The following is a 12,812-nucleotide window of genomic DNA, read 5'->3' as shown; positions in this document are numbered from 1 at the left end:
TGTTGCTTTTTTTAGAACAAAGACAGTCTTTTACAACATTTTATGAGAATATCAGCTGTGTCCATAGACTTTTTCTTCATTTGCTTTCAATAAATGATATATCAATTTTTTTTGTTTGTTTTTTGACAATTTTGGTGAGCATGTTAAGTGTGCGTTTTTTGATGTGTGAGAAGGATTGTTAAAGTTAAGGGGCAACAAGGTAACAAAAAATATAAAAAATAAAATGAATAAGAGATTGTGAAGCACACTACCAAAATAACCATATTTTATGACGTAAAAAGTACGAAACTCACCGATTCAAAAATCAAATTTGATAACTTACGACTAGTAAATTAAATTAAATTAAATCGGTTAAATGATACGATTATATAACAAATAATGCTACAATAGCGATCGCAATAAGAGTAATTAATTGAACGTATTGTAGCGCAAACTGCTGTCCACTTCGCCAGCATTATCGCCAAATCCACCGCCTTCACGTGGTGATGGCTGATCGGCAATGAGATCCGTGCTAGACTGTGAATAGCGACGCCACCTGGGCCATGGCCACGCATCGCGTATGCTGTCAATCAATCGCTGCTGGAATGTCTTGTATTCCATGTCCACCGATTGCGTGTCACCGAAATTGAAATCAGCCACCTCCACATTAAACCTTAAGTAAAAAAATATTTTAAATCAATACTTTCTGAAATGGAAACTCGCGAAAAACTCACCGATTGCCACTTTGAATATAGTATGCAGCGCCAAAGATGACTAGACAAACGGCGACGAGAGTGCAAGCAATGGGCACAACTACCACTGAGAGTTGTGACTGTCGTTTGGCTAAAGCATAAACAAAAAAATGAAGTTAAAACCATATTAAAGCGAAGCGTATTAAAGCTCTTACCTTCATAGATATTGACGGTGACCTGATTGACAGTCTCCGAAACTTCGTTGCGTATGAAAAACAATATGGCCCGGCTCTCTACATAGTAGCGCCTAAAGTCAATTTCGTTTTGGTCTTGCTTAATATATGGGCTGCACGTCTCGTTGCCTGTGGCATTGTAAGGTGCTGCAAAGTGAATACAATGGAATTAAGTTAACAACAAAATAACATACATCAATTCATCAAATGAAAAACTTAATATACAGAATCATATCGATGTTATATGACTGTCACTTATCAACAAACCAATACCAACCCATCATCACTTTTCCCAATGTTTTAACAAATAACCTTCTAGATATTTTTACAATGCAATAAAAATATTTTTCTTAAGACCTTTATTACATCCCTCACAATCTAAAACATGTACTTAATAAATAATTTAAATGGAATTATTTATACAAAAAACAATATAACCAAATCTTGAGATAGTTGATGTTTTGTAAATCCGCGCAACTACTGATATCTCATTCTAGTAAAAAGCTTTCTGACACCGCCTAGGGAAGAGTATAAGGGGGCGTAGACGATTTGTCTTTACTCACTGACTGCATTATCAAAGAACTCAAATGTTAAGCGATTTACGGCTTTTTTAATGAAACGGATTACCCACGATTCTATCTTATACTATTTAAAATTGATCCCAACACGGATTATTATGAGATAGGCACTGAAGTATGATTTTCTTTCAGCACAACTAGAAGACACAAACCATTCAAACATGTTCCCAACTCTAATAATTATAGCACTGTTAGTACATACCATTAAACGCCAATGTGCAGTATTCGAAAGGCGGAGAGCCCTTGAAATTGACTTTGAGTTCCGTGAGCTTCCAGTGCTCCACCCAATTCTTGCCGGTGGTGCCAAAATTGGAAATGGGTGCTGAAATTTATTATATTATAATATGCTTTTATGTGGTTAACTAAATATTTATTTTAGTACTCACTTTTGGAGATAATACGATGTTGGAAAACGCCATAAGTGTTGTTTGCATCTTTAGCAATCACGTTGCCATCGATGCAATTGAAAGGCGGCGCCGGAGCTGGCAATAGCTGAATCTTACGCACGCCCAAGGGATTTATTAAAGCAACGGATGAGTTGGCATCAGCAGTGTTGTTGTTGCTCTCGAGTTGTTTTTGTTTGGCATCTGATAAATTCAAACCAAGCAATGCGGCATTTGCGTGCATTGTTTGGTTCAAGTCACGTCTGCGACGACGCGATTGATTTGGCTTTGTTGTCGTTGTTGGCTTTGTTGTTGTTGTTGTAGCTGGATGTGTGGTTGTGGCTAGTGTTGTTGTGGTTGACGCGGGAGTAGTCGACGTTGTTGTTGTTGCGGGCGTTGTCGTCGAGGTAGTAGAAGTTGTAGTTGTTGTAGTGGTAGTTGTCGTCGTCGTCGTCGTCGTTGTTGTGGTTGTCGTTGATGTTGTGGGCTCTGGCGGGGCATTGGGTGAGGCAACAACCAAAACTCCAATGTTATAGTATTGATTAGCCTCGGGGTATATTGCTTGATATTCATAGGCATGCGACATGCCCAGATATGTACAATTTTGGAACCAATAGGTATTGACATAGTAGTTATTCTCCTCTAAAAAATTATAATCAGCCGGCCACAGATCAATGCGGTGATTTACTATTTCCTGTGTGGACACAAAATCCTCCTGGCGCACCTTTTCATGCTGTATCAACTGCAAGCTGCCCGTCAGCGAATCGACGAGTTCGAAGTTTTGTTCAGCTTGAGCAACTGAAAACCACACGATGTATTCCTCGTAAACGGTGACTTCCAAACGATGAGTCCCGAGTTTTGATGCAACCCTGGGATATTTTACAGTCCAATTGCTGATCGGTTCAGAGATCGCGAATTCCTGAATTTTCAAAGAAGACAACAAGAGCAAATATGTATTCATTAATTTTGATGTGACGCAGTTTAATTAGCGGAGAACCAGTATTTGCGACGGCGCATTAAATTAATTGATCTTGTCGAGTCCACTGAGCGCATAATACCTTTGGGAAAAGGCTGTCAAAACGTGCCAGGCACCAACAAAAACCAAACTAGCCTATCAAGTGACGCAGAATTTGCATTGTAAATGCGATATATCGAGTGAATAGATGTCAATTAAAGCGTTTTGCTATAAATAGCGCTTGGGAAATACCGAGGGAATATACATGTGCATTACATTTGAATGTATTTGCACCAAGCTTTAGAAGATAATGCCATACAATGCATACAACATAAGTTATTATAATATGAATAAAAGTGGAAGTATTTCCGACTTCGAAATATGCTGGAAATTATTTTACTATTAAGTTTGTAAAAATTGTTCTAACTCATTTTTTTAAGATTCGGAATCTAAAACACTAAAGTTAGATGCTATTAGATGGTATCTTAGAGTCGACTACAGCTTTCCTATTTTTCTTTTTTTATCATAGCAAAAAGAGAAATACATATATAGAACAGGTATAGGGCATAAAGAGTTCGTTGCGACAATCACGACGAGTGCTTTGTCCCCCTTTTTGCATATGTGTGCACAATTAGTCATAACAATTAGATTGTTGTTCATGTTAAGCGGGTTGTGTTTGTATGACTTTATGGCAAAATCGACGCTTTCTTTTGCTATTATTGTTATTTACTGTTGACTCGTTTACCTCTTTTTGGCCACCGCTCGCCTTCCACGCAAATTTGTAGGTGCCCTTTTCGGCCACTTTATTGCCATCATAGAGTGTGGCCGATACGTTCACAGTCGATCCAAGAAGGATATGTTTAGGTGCCGTTATAACAACGTGCTTACAATTAACTGAAACGGGGTGAAAAATATTATCCACAATTATTGTAAGTTTTCATTAGCATTATTCATGTTTTGTTTGTTTACCTGTATGGAAAAGAACGCATATCACTGAAATTATTTCTAGCACTCTATTGCTCATGCTAAGCATTTTTGCAAAGCAATAAAATTGGTAGTAGTAATATAGGGGTCTGGAATATCCGACACTTTCCGCATATAATGAAAAACCACTTTTGTAACACTCTCCTCAACACTCGTAGCAACCCCCGCCCCAAGAAAGAAAAACAAAAAAAACACTCACACAAAACACAAAATTCTAATTGGATTTCACAGCGATCTCACAGCCACGTTGAAAACTATACGAGATGGTAGAACTATTTTAGCTAGCTTGCGTTTGCTATTGCTTTTACTTTATTGGCTTTTTAATGTTTTTGTATGCCTATTATTGCGTTTTCGTTTATTTTACAGAACTGCAAGTGAATCGCAATAGCAGAAGTGTGACCGCATGATTTACTTCAAAAAATACCAAGGTGCTTAGCAAACATATACCACAATATTTACAACTGTTGATCAATGCAAGAATTTTTTTTGTAATTGTGGCAACGCTACTAAGCCGGCTATTTATTCTTAAAACACAAATTTATAAGTAGATTCGCCTGTACAATAATTGTTTTGATTTGTATCCTTTTTAACTATAGATAGTTATGTTATTTAAATCGATCTTGTTAAATTAGGGCAGTTGAAAAATTATAGCGTTGAATAAAACCGTTGAGTCAGTTCGCTCACGCACCTCAAATTAACCATCCACTCATCGGTCCTTAAAACATATGGCAACGCTGCTGATTGAAACAGTTTTTATTTTTAAAATACTAAGTTCGTTTATTCGTTAGTTGTAAATAATTATACATATATGTATTATGTATGTATGTTGGTGTGTATATGTTAATATTTAAAGTAAACTTAATAGCATAAATGAAATACAACGAGATGAAAAAAGCAATAATTACTTTGGAATAAGCAAAACGCACAAAATACTCGAAGATATTGTTCAAAGACATTTTACAATGCGTCGTCTACTTCTTCTTGCTCTTGCCCAGCGTCAGTGTATGATGAGCTGTAGCCAACTGCTGCTTGCGCCTCTGGAAATCGATGTAGTCCTCTTCCAGCGCTTTGCGAGATTCCTCAAGTTTGCGTTTTTCCTCAGCATGATCACGCTTGAGTTTCTCAAACTTCAAATGCAAATCCTTCTCACTGTCCTTGAGCTCAGCCTCCTTTTCCTTAACGCGCTGCACAAACATCTGACGCACTTCCTCTTCCTTGGACTGCAATTCAGCCAGATGATTGGAGCGCTTGGCTTCGAATGTTTGTTGGAACGAGACAGGCTTGTTCTCGCTGTCCACATCACTGAAGCCCATCTGCTCTAGTCGCTTTTGTCGATAGAGTTCGTAATGTCTTGTGTGCGTTTTCTCTCGCATATCTTCCATATTGGTGCGAATAAGCATCTCTCGCAGCTTCACAAAATCGCAATGTGTCTCGTTCTCCACTTGGACAGTACCCCAGGGGTACTGACGAGCACGGATGAGTTTATTGCCCACCTTAATAAACTCGGTGCTGCCAACAACAGCAAAGGGAATATGCGCATTCATCAAACTATTGGTGTCTGCAACAGTTTCGTCGTCAGTAGGAAACTGATAGATGTGAACGCCATTGCTATTGAGTTCCTGGATGATCTTGGCCTTAAATCGTTGAAGTTCCGCCTTGGAAATAGTATCAGCTTTGGCAATCACTGGGATAATGTTAACCTTGCTATCCAGCTTCTTCATGCAGACCAAATCCAAGGACTTCAAGCCATGTCCCGTTGGACAGATAAAGTAGAGGCAAATATGTATGCGACTGTCATGACATGTGACAAGTGATCGCTTAATCTTGAGCTCTTCCTGCAAATAATTCTCGAACTGGGCATCAATGTAGTCGACGACTGCCTTGAAAGAATCATCCTTGTTAATCTGATCTCCATATCCGACAGTATCGCAAATCGTCAGCTTAAGTCGAACGTTACTCTCTTGTAGTTCGTAAGTGTGAGCCTTCAATTTAACGCTGGGTAAGGTGTGAGGGCTCGGCGTGGACTCGAAACTGGTGTTGAACAGTGTGTCCATCAATGTGGATTTGCCAAGCCCGGTCTCGCCTGCAATTCAAGGAAAATCAAGGAGGGTGAAAACGGGGCCATATTAGACAAGACATGTGGTTCAAGCGATATGCTTAGAGAGATCTCAAGTGGCTTCAATTGGGCACTGCATAAATATTTGTGTCAGGGTGAAATTGTAGAAAGCAATTGATGAAAATCGATTGCTAGACACTTTGCATATTAATCTACTCCACAACGATTTCAATGTTTACACGTACACACACATATACACGTGCATAAGTATATGTATGCGAGTGTATATGTAAGTGACTCAGGGAGTGTTGCTCTGCTTTAAAATGTTGTGTGCAATGCACTTCTCTCTGAAGCAAGCTAAATATTTCTCATCGTTGATTCACATATTGCACACATAGACAATGCCGCATACACACATTCGCTGGGCACCCACACATACACACGCATGTCAGCAAATCTTTAAGTGTATATGCATACACACATACATACGCACCTATACACATGACGTTGAAAACGAATCCGTTTTGAACGCTTTTATTGACCAATTGATCGGGCAAACTATCAAATCCTACATGACCCGACTGCTTTAGAGTGCGTAAATGCATTTCCTTTTTGTTTACAAAATCAACTTCAGCCGACATTTTACACAATTTCACAAAAAAACACGGATACAAGAGATGCTCGCAAAGGCGTCGCCAGAGAGTGATTTTCTTGATATAATCAGCGTGGCCATATCTTGGATAACCAAATATACTGTTGCATTGCGCAAAATGCACGACTATGACAGGGCTGTCTTTATTCTAAAAGCAAATTGCGCCAAGTTGGTCACACTATAAAATACGAATTTTAAATTTAAAAAAAAAAACATTGTTGTGCAAGAAAATACATTTATTTAAAATAATTTGGTTGTTATATTATATGAAATTAAAAATGGCATTAAGCTAATCATAATAAAAATGCAGAAAATACTCGAAGACATTGCTTATAGCCAATGTGTTTGCTATTTTTTCTTACTTTTGCCCAGTGTCATGATATTGTGGGAGGCAGCCACCTGTTGCTTACGCCTTTGAAATTCTAAAAATTCCTCTTCCAGAGCTTTGCGAGATTCTTCATGCTTACGTTTCTCCTCAGCATGATCATTCTTCAACTTTTCGAACTTCAAATGCAAATCTTTCTCGCTATCTTTGAGCTCCGTTTCCTTTTCCTTTACTCGCTGGACAAACATTTGGCGCACTTTCTCTTCCTTAGATTGCAATTCAGCCAAATGATTGGAGCGCTTGACCTCGAACGTTTGTTGAAATGAAACTGGCTTGTTCTCGCTGTCCACATCAATAAAACCCATCTGCTCTAAACGCTTCTGCCGATATAGTTCATAATGTTTTATGTGTGTCTTCTCGCGCATATCTTCCATATTGGTTCGAATGAGCATCTCTCGTAGCTTCACAAAATCGCAATGGTTTTCATTTTCCACTTGGACAGTACCCCAGGGATACTGACGAGCACGGATGAGTTTATTGCCCACCTTAATAAATTCAGTGCTGCCAACAACAGCAAAGGGAAAATGCGCATTCATCAAGCTATTGGTGTCTGCAACAGTTTCGTCGTCTGTGGGGAACTGATAGATCTGAACACCATTGCTCTTCAGTTCCTGGATGATTTTTGCCTTGAATCTTTGTAGTTCCTCCTTCGAAATAGTATCAGCTTTGGCAATCACTGGGATAATATTAACCTTGCTATCCAACTTCTTCATGCAGACCAAGTCCAAAGACTTCAAGCCGTGTCCCGTGGGACAGATAAAGTAGAGGCAAATGTGAATGCGACTGTCATGGCACGTTGTAAGGGAGCGCTTAATTTTTAGTTCTTCCTGCAAATAGATCTCGAACTGAACGTCGAGATAATCGACAACAGCTTTGAAAGAATCGTCCTTGTTGATCTGATCGCCATATCCAACAGTATCACAGATCGTTAGTTTAAGTCGAACATTACTTTCTTGTAATTCATAAGTGTGCGCTTTTAATTTAACACTGGGCAATATGTGAGGACTCGGCGTAGACTCGAAACTGGTATTAAACAGTGTATCCATTAATGTGGATTTGCCAAGACCGGTCTCGCCTAAATTTAAAGGAATATTATTAATTAAAGTGTATAGAGACACATATAATTATGTCACAAACTTACCTATGCACATGATGTTGAATACAAATCCATTTTCAACGCTTTTATTAACCAACTGATCAGGGAGACTATCAAATCCCACATGTCCTGACGGTTTCAGCGATCGAAAATTTGGTTCCTTTTTGTTTGGAGTATCAATTGCAGACATTTTAGAAACAATTTCACACAAGATTGTCTTAGAGATGTTTTTGTTTAAAGTTAAAATGTTGTCTAATGATTTTACTATAACACTTTAATTAGGTTTATTGAATAATTGCAAAATAAACTTTGTTTGGAGTTGTTGTACGCTCAATGATTGTCAGCAGACTGTATCATTTCGCCAAGAGGTTGCAGTTTTTATAAGGAAACAGGTAAGAGAAAGGACGAAGATAATTTGCACAAGGGACTTACCCAGCATCTCCTTTTTAATCTCTGTGACAGCTGCAATGCAAAAACTTATATTCCGCGACATTTTACAAGGTGCAAGGCACCTATCTACCTGGCTACTATAGCGGCCATTTTGTTGCGGAAACAACGGCAATTAATGTGTAATTTTCGGGTTTTTCGCTTTACTTGGGAACTGAAGATGTACTTAGTTATATATATGTACATATTTAATTATTATTTCTTTAATATGAACGGCAGCTGTCGCTTATCATAATTTTCAAACAGAACTGCCTTTATTGCGATATCGGTCACACTATCGGGTCACAATGTGGTATAATTGATGGCGTTTCAACAGTATATTTTGGTAAGCATGGTGCGGTCACGCTGTTGCTGATGTGTCCAGCTGTCAAAAAAGTTGCAAACGAGGCGAAAGTTCACTGTCTGATATTAAATTTGTGCTAATATTTTTGTTTTAAAACTATGTCGAAAGACACAAATCCAAAAGAGGCGCTTATTAAAGCGGCCTACGCCGATGTGCACAAGTTTGGCCAGAATCAGGAGTTCGACAAAGCCGTTAAAGCCGTTAATCGCAGTAAGTAAATTTTTGTGGAGCATGTGTCGCAAAAATTCCCCCTCTAAACGTTTTTTTTTTTGTGTCTCCCAGTTTTAGGAGTTGCTCCCGATGACCAAACGGCATTACACTGCAAAGTTGTCTGCCTCATGCAACTGTCCAAGTTCGACGAAGCTCATAAGTTCATTGAGAAGAATCGTCTCAGCACATCGCTGATCTTCGAGAAATCCTACTGCGAGTATCGCTTGAACAAGCAACTGCAAGCGCTGAAGACCATCGATGATGCGGGTTTACCTCAACCGCTGCCACCCAAGCTCAAGGAGTTGCGCACTCAAATTCTGTATCGCCTGGAGCGCTATGATGACTGTCTGGATGCCTATAAGGATATCATTAAGAATACTAGCGATGAATATGAAGATGAACGTCGCACCAATCTAAGTGCAGTAGCTGCAAACTTGGCGTTAGACAAGGAAAAGGAAGTGCCCGATGTGCCTGAGGACACCTACGAACAATATTTCAATAGCGCTTGCATTCAATCTAATCGCCAAAAGTTCGTGGAAGCCGAACGCAAGTTGCGCACTAGCGAGAAGTTGTGCCGCGAGTTTCTCGAGGAAGAGGGCGCCAGCGAGGAGGAAATACTTGAGGAGCTGGACGTGATACGTGTTCAGTTGGCATATTGTCTGCAGCAGCAGGGCAAGCTGAAGGAGGCCAGCGTTATTTACGCTGAGTGCTTGCGTCACAAGCCAAAGGATGCAGCTCTCGTAGCGGTGGCCAGCAATAATGCGGTGGTCATCAATAAGGATCAAAATGTCTTTGATTCCAAGAAGAAAATACGCGCTGCCATGGCAGAAGCTTGCGAGCCAAAGCTCACGTCGCGCCAAAAGCAAATTATTGCCTTAAACAATTGTCTGTTGGCACTTTATACAAATGCCAGCGATCAAGTGCAGCAACTGACACAAAAACTGGTCACTAGCTATCCACAAGTTGAGTTTGAGGCTCTACTAATACGCTGCAGTCAACTGGCCAAGGACAAGAAGCATAAGGATGCCATTGAGCAGTTGCAGAAATTTGCAGTCGCGAACAAGACGCATGCATTTGTTAGCAAATTCGCCATCATTCAGCTGCAGTTGCTTCAGGTAAGCAACTTAGTGCCTTCGTCTTAACTGAACGTAACGAAGAAATATTCCAAGCTTCTCCCTTACTAAGAATTGTATTTATTGGATGATCAACTTTTGAACTAAAATTGTTTGTTTACAGGGTAATCGCAAAGATGCTATTGAAACGCTGCTGTCGCTGGGCGAAGCCAAGTACAAGCCTGGCGTTGTCTCCGCACTTGTCTCGCTTTATCTGGGAACTGACAACAAGCCCGCTGCCTCCGACGTGCTCAAGTCGGCCGTTGAATGGTATAAGCAGAACAATGTCAGCAGCGGCGATTTGTCGGACATGTGGCGTCAAGCAGCCGAATTTCATTTGCGTGGTGGCGCCTCAGAGACGGCGGCCAGTTCGTTGGAGGAGCTGCTCAAGCTAAAGCCCAACGACATGAAGGTGTTAGCTCAGCTTGTTATTGCCTATGCGCAATTTAATCCCAAGCGTGCGTTGGAAATAAGTCGTCGTTTGCCCAAGCTAGAAACTTTGACCACTGCCTCGGAAATTGATGCACTCGAGGCGGCCAATTGGGTAATGTCCACCAAGGCGGCCAAGAAGTCGGCCAATGCCAAAATCGAACCCTCACCGAGCACACCGGCAGCTGAGAAGAAGAGCGCCAATCGCAAACGCAAAGGCAAACTCCCCAAGAACTATAATGCTGAAGTCGGACCTGATCCCGAACGTTGGTTGCCCAAGTACGAGCGCACAGGATTCCGTAAGAAGCGTGGTGGCGCACGTGGCAAGGATGTCATCAAGGGCTCCCAGGGCATGGCCACTGGTGCAGCTGACCAATAGTAAGTGACAGTTACAATTAAACCAACGACTTTGCTAACTTATTTATGTTTTTACAGCGACATGTCGAATCGCGCTAATTTGAGCAAGAACTCGCCCGCGACGCCAGTTTATCAGGAGCCTACTCCTGGTCCCAGGCAACAACATCGCAAGGGTGGACACAAGAAGAAGAAGGGCGGACGTTTCTAAACTTTAGCCGCATTTATTTTATACAATATGTTGCATTGCTATAAAAATTACAATATGGGTCTTGAATTCAAAACTATAACTATGTTTACTTTTAACTATTCCTCGCCATCATCATCCTCGTTACTGCTCTTCTTTTGACTGCCGCCAGCTTCAGTTGTCGCCTCTTCCCTTCTCGTGTCGTACGAGTGATAGTGCAGAGTACTCAGCCAATCCAATAGATTCTTTTGCTCCGCTTCCGTTTTGTAGATATTCGCATAGATGTACTTCTCTATGAACTCACGCACTTGCTGCTCCTGCGCCTCCCAGGTGAGTGGCGAATGAATGCCATCCTTGCCATATCGATCGTTGTAACGCTCATAGTGCACTGTATCCAAGACGAGGCCCAGACCAGGCGCCATGGGTAAATCAAGACGCTCCTCCGTCAACGCACGCTCCAGCGTCGCCGTCGTTGTGTTACCTCGCACGATGGCAATAGTTAAGCCAACCATTTTTCGTATCTGATGCAGCATAAAGCTCTGACCCTTTACTTTCAGTGTAACGAATTCCACTCCTTGTGGACTCTGGAATGGCGTACTGCATGTGAAGGACATGATGAAACGCTTGGCGGAGGGATCTAAAAAGTTTCTGTACATAAATGTGTTATAAATTCCCAAAATTTAATTTGTCTAAACAGTGCAACTTACTTTTTACTCGTAAAGTTGTGAAAATTTTTCGTTCCCTCGAAGAGCTTGAGTGTTTCGCTGACTTTTTCCGTGAGTTCCGGGGGAATGCGATACGTCTCCTGATCCGGCGGCGTTTCCTCAGAACTTGAAGCAAATGCCACAGTGGGCAATGTGTATGTGTAAGTGCGTGCATTGCACTGATCCTTGGCATTGAAGCCTTTAGTAACGCGTTCCACGCCGAACAAACGAATCTCCTCGGGCAAATCCTGATTGAATGCCTCTAAATTCAATTCCTCAGCTGCGAATTGGGAGATTCAATAAGCTCAAATCAAGATTAAAAGCATCTAAAACTCACGCAGCTTCACAGAGCACACTTGACGCGCCGCCGAGACGCCTTTATCAGTGCGCGCAGCACGTTGAAAGCACGCAATTTGCACCTGCTCAAAGGAATCCTCGGTGATCCATTTGTGCTTCAGCATCACCTTGAACAGTTCCTCCTCGATGGTTTGCATTCCCGGATTGCGTTGCATGCCAAAATAGTTGGCCCCACAATAGCTTAGCAGTATGGCGCTCTTCTTGCGCTTGATGCGATCCGCAGGATCAAAAGGAGCACGTTTTACGCCATTCGCCGCATCCTCGTCATCTTGTGTCTTCCAGTCCACCCACTTTTTACGCTTTAAAGTCCGCTTTACACGATTAGCTTCTTGTACATTTTTATTCTCAGCTTCCTTGGCCTCCTTTCTTGCCAATACGTCCTGTTCCAATTTGTCGAGGGCTTCGCTCATTGCAGCAGCAAAAGATTTGTGTCGTGACCGGCTAATAAAATTTGTTTTTAGGCAAACTGTAGAAGTCATAAATTAGTTTATAATTTGTTAATTACTCGGCTTTAGATCATTGGAATTCACCTGCCTTTCGGTAGCTGTTTAGCATGTGGTTTAACAGCATTAATTTATTTAATTTAATTCAGTAAATGTTAAACCCAACGAATTCCAAATTACACGTGCGCTTCTCTCTCGCTTATTGTATACAACACAGCTGTTGCATGATGGAA

At 41.0% G+C, this 12,812-nt stretch overlaps 5 protein-coding genes across 7 annotated transcripts; 1 reads left to right on the top strand and 4 right to left on the bottom strand.

Annotated features, from left to right (window-relative positions):
• Positions 1-273: 273 nt before the first annotated feature.
• On the bottom strand, positions 274-4,200 carry LOC127565856 (uncharacterized). Its single transcript, XM_052006575.1, has 7 exons — positions 3,790-4,200; positions 3,566-3,714; positions 1,869-2,784; positions 1,685-1,804; positions 887-1,051; positions 714-822; positions 274-652 (listed from the first exon to the last, which is right to left on the bottom strand). Exons 1-7 carry the CDS (start codon positions 3,851-3,853, stop codon positions 409-411), a joined length of 1,767 nt encoding a protein of 588 aa, XP_051862535.1. The 5' UTR covers positions 3,854-4,200; the 3' UTR covers positions 274-408.
• A 354-nt stretch (positions 4,201-4,554) lies between these two features.
• Positions 4,555-6,578, bottom strand: LOC127565857 (septin-2). Its single transcript, XM_052006576.1, has 2 exons — positions 6,354-6,578; positions 4,555-5,887 (listed from the first exon to the last, which is right to left on the bottom strand). Exons 1-2 carry the CDS (start codon positions 6,499-6,501, stop codon positions 4,776-4,778), a joined length of 1,260 nt encoding a protein of 419 aa, XP_051862536.1. The 5' UTR covers positions 6,502-6,578; the 3' UTR covers positions 4,555-4,775.
• Positions 6,579-6,737: 159 nt separating this feature from the next.
• Positions 6,738-8,551, bottom strand: LOC127566184 (septin-2). 2 transcript variants are annotated; one of them, XM_052007988.1, is made up of 3 exons: positions 8,426-8,551; positions 8,039-8,153; positions 6,738-7,972 (listed from the first exon to the last, which is right to left on the bottom strand). In XM_052007988.1, the coding sequence occupies exons 2-3, from the start codon at positions 8,046-8,048 to the stop codon at positions 6,861-6,863; spliced, it is 1,122 nt and encodes a 373-aa protein (XP_051863948.1). In that variant the 5' UTR covers positions 8,049-8,153; positions 8,426-8,551; the 3' UTR covers positions 6,738-6,860. The 2 variants fall into 2 exon arrangements, with proteins under 2 accessions (XP_051863948.1, XP_051863947.1); XM_052007987.1 differs by lacking the exon at positions 8,426-8,551 and having other exon boundaries at positions 8,039-8,221.
• A 242-nt stretch (positions 8,552-8,793) lies between these two features.
• LOC127566182 (signal recognition particle subunit SRP72) lies at positions 8,794-11,178 on the top strand. The gene is made up of 4 exons (XM_052007984.1): positions 8,794-8,993; positions 9,066-10,108; positions 10,230-10,912; positions 10,970-11,178. Exons 1-4 carry the CDS (start codon positions 8,882-8,884, stop codon positions 11,097-11,099), a joined length of 1,968 nt encoding a protein of 655 aa, XP_051863944.1. The 5' UTR covers positions 8,794-8,881; the 3' UTR covers positions 11,100-11,178.
• Positions 11,093-12,809, bottom strand: LOC127566183 (pseudouridylate synthase 1 homolog). Of its 2 annotated transcripts, none has more exons than XM_052007985.1 (4): positions 12,667-12,809; positions 12,117-12,602; positions 11,783-12,059; positions 11,093-11,723 (listed from the first exon to the last, which is right to left on the bottom strand). In XM_052007985.1, the coding sequence occupies exons 1-4, from the start codon at positions 12,704-12,706 to the stop codon at positions 11,195-11,197; spliced, it is 1,332 nt and encodes a 443-aa protein (XP_051863945.1). In that variant the 5' UTR covers positions 12,707-12,809; the 3' UTR covers positions 11,093-11,194. The 2 variants fall into 2 exon arrangements, with proteins under 2 accessions (XP_051863945.1, XP_051863946.1); XM_052007986.1 differs by having other exon boundaries at positions 12,671-12,677.
• Positions 12,810-12,812: the final 3 nt, after the last annotated feature.

This window comes from Drosophila albomicans, chromosome 2R, assembly GCF_009650485.2.
Source record: "Drosophila albomicans strain 15112-1751.03 chromosome 2R, ASM965048v2, whole genome shotgun sequence".
Classification (NCBI taxonomy): domain Eukaryota; kingdom Metazoa; phylum Arthropoda; class Insecta; order Diptera; family Drosophilidae; genus Drosophila; species Drosophila albomicans.
The sequence above is the reverse complement of the archived record's forward strand: the minus strand, read 5'-3'. Positions and strand labels throughout refer to the sequence as shown.